At 36.3% G+C, this 2750-nt stretch overlaps 1 protein-coding gene across 1 annotated transcript in view; it reads right to left on the reverse strand.

The window, feature by feature from the left end:
• ubxn4 (UBX domain protein 4) overlaps positions 1–2750 on the reverse strand; it is a gene marked incomplete at its 5' end in the record, with an annotated part of 31469 nt that overhangs the window by 12294 nt on the left and 16425 nt on the right. Inside the window, 1 exon segment of the mRNA XM_014026118.1 lies at positions 352–479. Within this exon segment, the coding sequence (XP_013881572.1) occupies positions 352–479 (128 nt within the window).

A 2750-nucleotide genomic window follows, 5' to 3' on the forward strand; every position in this document is an offset into this window, starting at 1 on the left:
CTCTTCAAATTGGGCAGAAGCCTGTTAATTACCCAGCGATCAAAATCTGGTGTGTTGGAGCAAGAAAACCTCTAAAACATGCAGGATAGCGGCCCTCGAGGACAGGAGTTTGACACCCCTGTTCTAGGGCCAACCAGTTGTTTTCGTTCTCCTGCATGGCTGCCTCAGGACACTACAAGATTTCTCAAACATGCATGAATGAGTCGAAGCAACATTATGTGCATTTTTGATTAGGGGATAATGTTAACACAATAATATACAGCTCAAAAAAGTTGATTTTACATGATAGTGCCCCTTCAATGTTTATGTGAGAGGTATTTTCTTAGAGTAATATCAGCATAAATTATTTACCTCCTCTCTCTGAGCACTGGCTCCTTATTTGGTTCCTGCTCGGCCTGTCTGGACTGCAGAAGGGCCTGCTTGGCAGCCTTCTCATCTTCCTGGGTTTTGGCATAGCGGGCAACTCTGTCAGCCCGGTCCTGCAGAGGACAGTGAGCCAAAATGGTGTCACAGCATACAGAAATACACAAGTTCATTTGCAGAAGTGTCAAGTAACAAAGTATAAATGTTGTTCTACTGTACTTTAGAATTTTTGGTTATTTATACTTTCGTGCAGTAATTATTTTTCAGCCTATGTTTTACTTCTACTCCTTAAAGTTTCATGCAATTATCTGTACTTTMTACTCCTTACATTTAAAAAATGCAAAAAGTCTTTCATTTCGATTTCACTTCGGCTTGTTTTTATTCAAGCTTGTTGTCAGAAGAAAAGTCTATCCAGATACATGGAGATATAGCGAATTTGATTTTAGTTGTATGAGAATTATAAATATATAACATTCTGACACCCTGTTGTTTTTAACATGGTCCCTCACACTTATAGACACAAATCATGTCACACTGAATGAAGATGATCTTGATTGAGACATAATGTGGCTGAAATAAGTAGTCTAGTCAGTGCTTTCCAAATTTTTACACATTAAAATTTTAATTACACATTATAGTCAATATTGCCTTTTGGAAACTTTTTTTGGGGGAGGTGGGGTTGTGCACTACAGACCCCTGTGTTGTAGCCTAAGCTTGTGCCCTTAATGGCTTTTTTAAAAATTACATTACTTTTACTTTTATACTTTAAGTAGTTTTAAAACCAGTACATTTACACTTTTGCTTAAGTAAAAAGCTTGTTGATACTTCTACTTCCGAAAAAGTATTTTTAAACCATAGTATCTGTACTTCTTTTTAAGTAATGGATGTGAATACTTTTGACACCTCTGTTCATAAACCTCTATAGGGCCTTTTAATTTATGTCTGTGAAATATCTCTGGATTTATACTAAAGTCGTTCGATTCCAAACATGTAAACCACAGTTGTTCTCATTATGAGTTGAGATCACAGTTCTATCTAATTTTGTCTTTTTAATAAAATAAATTATTGCATGACTTCTTTCAGCTAATTCCGTCAGGATTCCCTACAGAGAGTTGTCACCCTGTCACCACAGTGAGCGGTTTCATAATGCGTTGGGGCATGTTTTTACCTGTCTTTTTACTGGAATAATAACTTCATAATTAAAATGCTACATGTAAATAAATAAAAAAGGTTAGCTCCAGAATCAGTACTTGTAGTTGCATTTTATTTAGCATCTGTTTGCAGCATGAATTTCATTAGTTAAGTTGCTAAACTTAGAAGGAAAAAAATTCTTTGGTAAGAAATTAATTTCCAAACTACGCTGACTCGTTAAAAGAATAAAAACTCCATCTTCATTTCTCTGTTTAGTTTGCTGTCGGCGCATTGAATCCTGAGATATCCTTGGACGGAAAGGATACTCGGATACATCCTTGATTTTCGAGATTTTGTGGGCTGCATTCCTCGGCCGCATTTTGAGGAGATTTCGAATTGGGACAGCACTCAACACGGGGCAGTGACGTTTGCAGAAGACAACGTGCAGTCATGAGGATGCATCCAATGAACTGAGACACAGTCACACTGTATATATAAAACTGTGCAGTGTTGCCTTTGTCCTCTTTCATAACAAATTATTGTGTGTTTTAGATATATTAGAAAATAAAGGAAGTAAAATAATATTTAAAACTAGAATAGTTCCTGGTGAAACTATGAAAGGGCTTGCCACGTGCTGTTAAAAACAGCTAAAATGTAGCTCAAATTTCTTTAAATAGCATAAGAAGGCATAACAAGTACCATTAGAATGGTAAATGGACTGTACTTATATAGCGCTTTTTTATCCATCCAGGACACTCAAAGCGCTTTACGCTACAATCTGTGCCCTCATTTACCCATTCACACAGCACTCTATTGGGTCTCTACAAAGCTAATATACAGTATACAATCAACTGTGCATTCCCAATGCTATGAAGTGAATGTTATGAAGCAGTCACACAATTAGCTTTTGGCAGCCGTGTTGGATTTTTCCCCCCGGCTATTTGTGATATTGTGATTTTGATGGTAGTTTTTTGCGATTTATGTCACAATGGTAACACAAAACACGACTAAAACTAATAGCACCTCTCCCACTTCTGAGCCAATTGTTTTGATACAACTTTTGTGGGGGTGCATGTTGCCGTTCGGGACGCATTAATGTAAGATATATATATTAAAAAAAGATAGATATAAAGATATAAAGTATAGATATTTTTTGAGGTGGATAATATACAGTGGTTTGCAAAAGTATTCATACCCCTTGAACTTTTCCATATTTTGTCACATTACAACCACAAACATAAATATATTTCACTGGA

Source organism: Austrofundulus limnaeus, unplaced genomic scaffold (assembly GCF_001266775.1).
Source record: "Austrofundulus limnaeus strain Quisiro unplaced genomic scaffold, Austrofundulus_limnaeus-1.0 Scaffold526, whole genome shotgun sequence".
Classification (NCBI taxonomy): domain Eukaryota; kingdom Metazoa; phylum Chordata; class Actinopteri; order Cyprinodontiformes; family Rivulidae; genus Austrofundulus; species Austrofundulus limnaeus.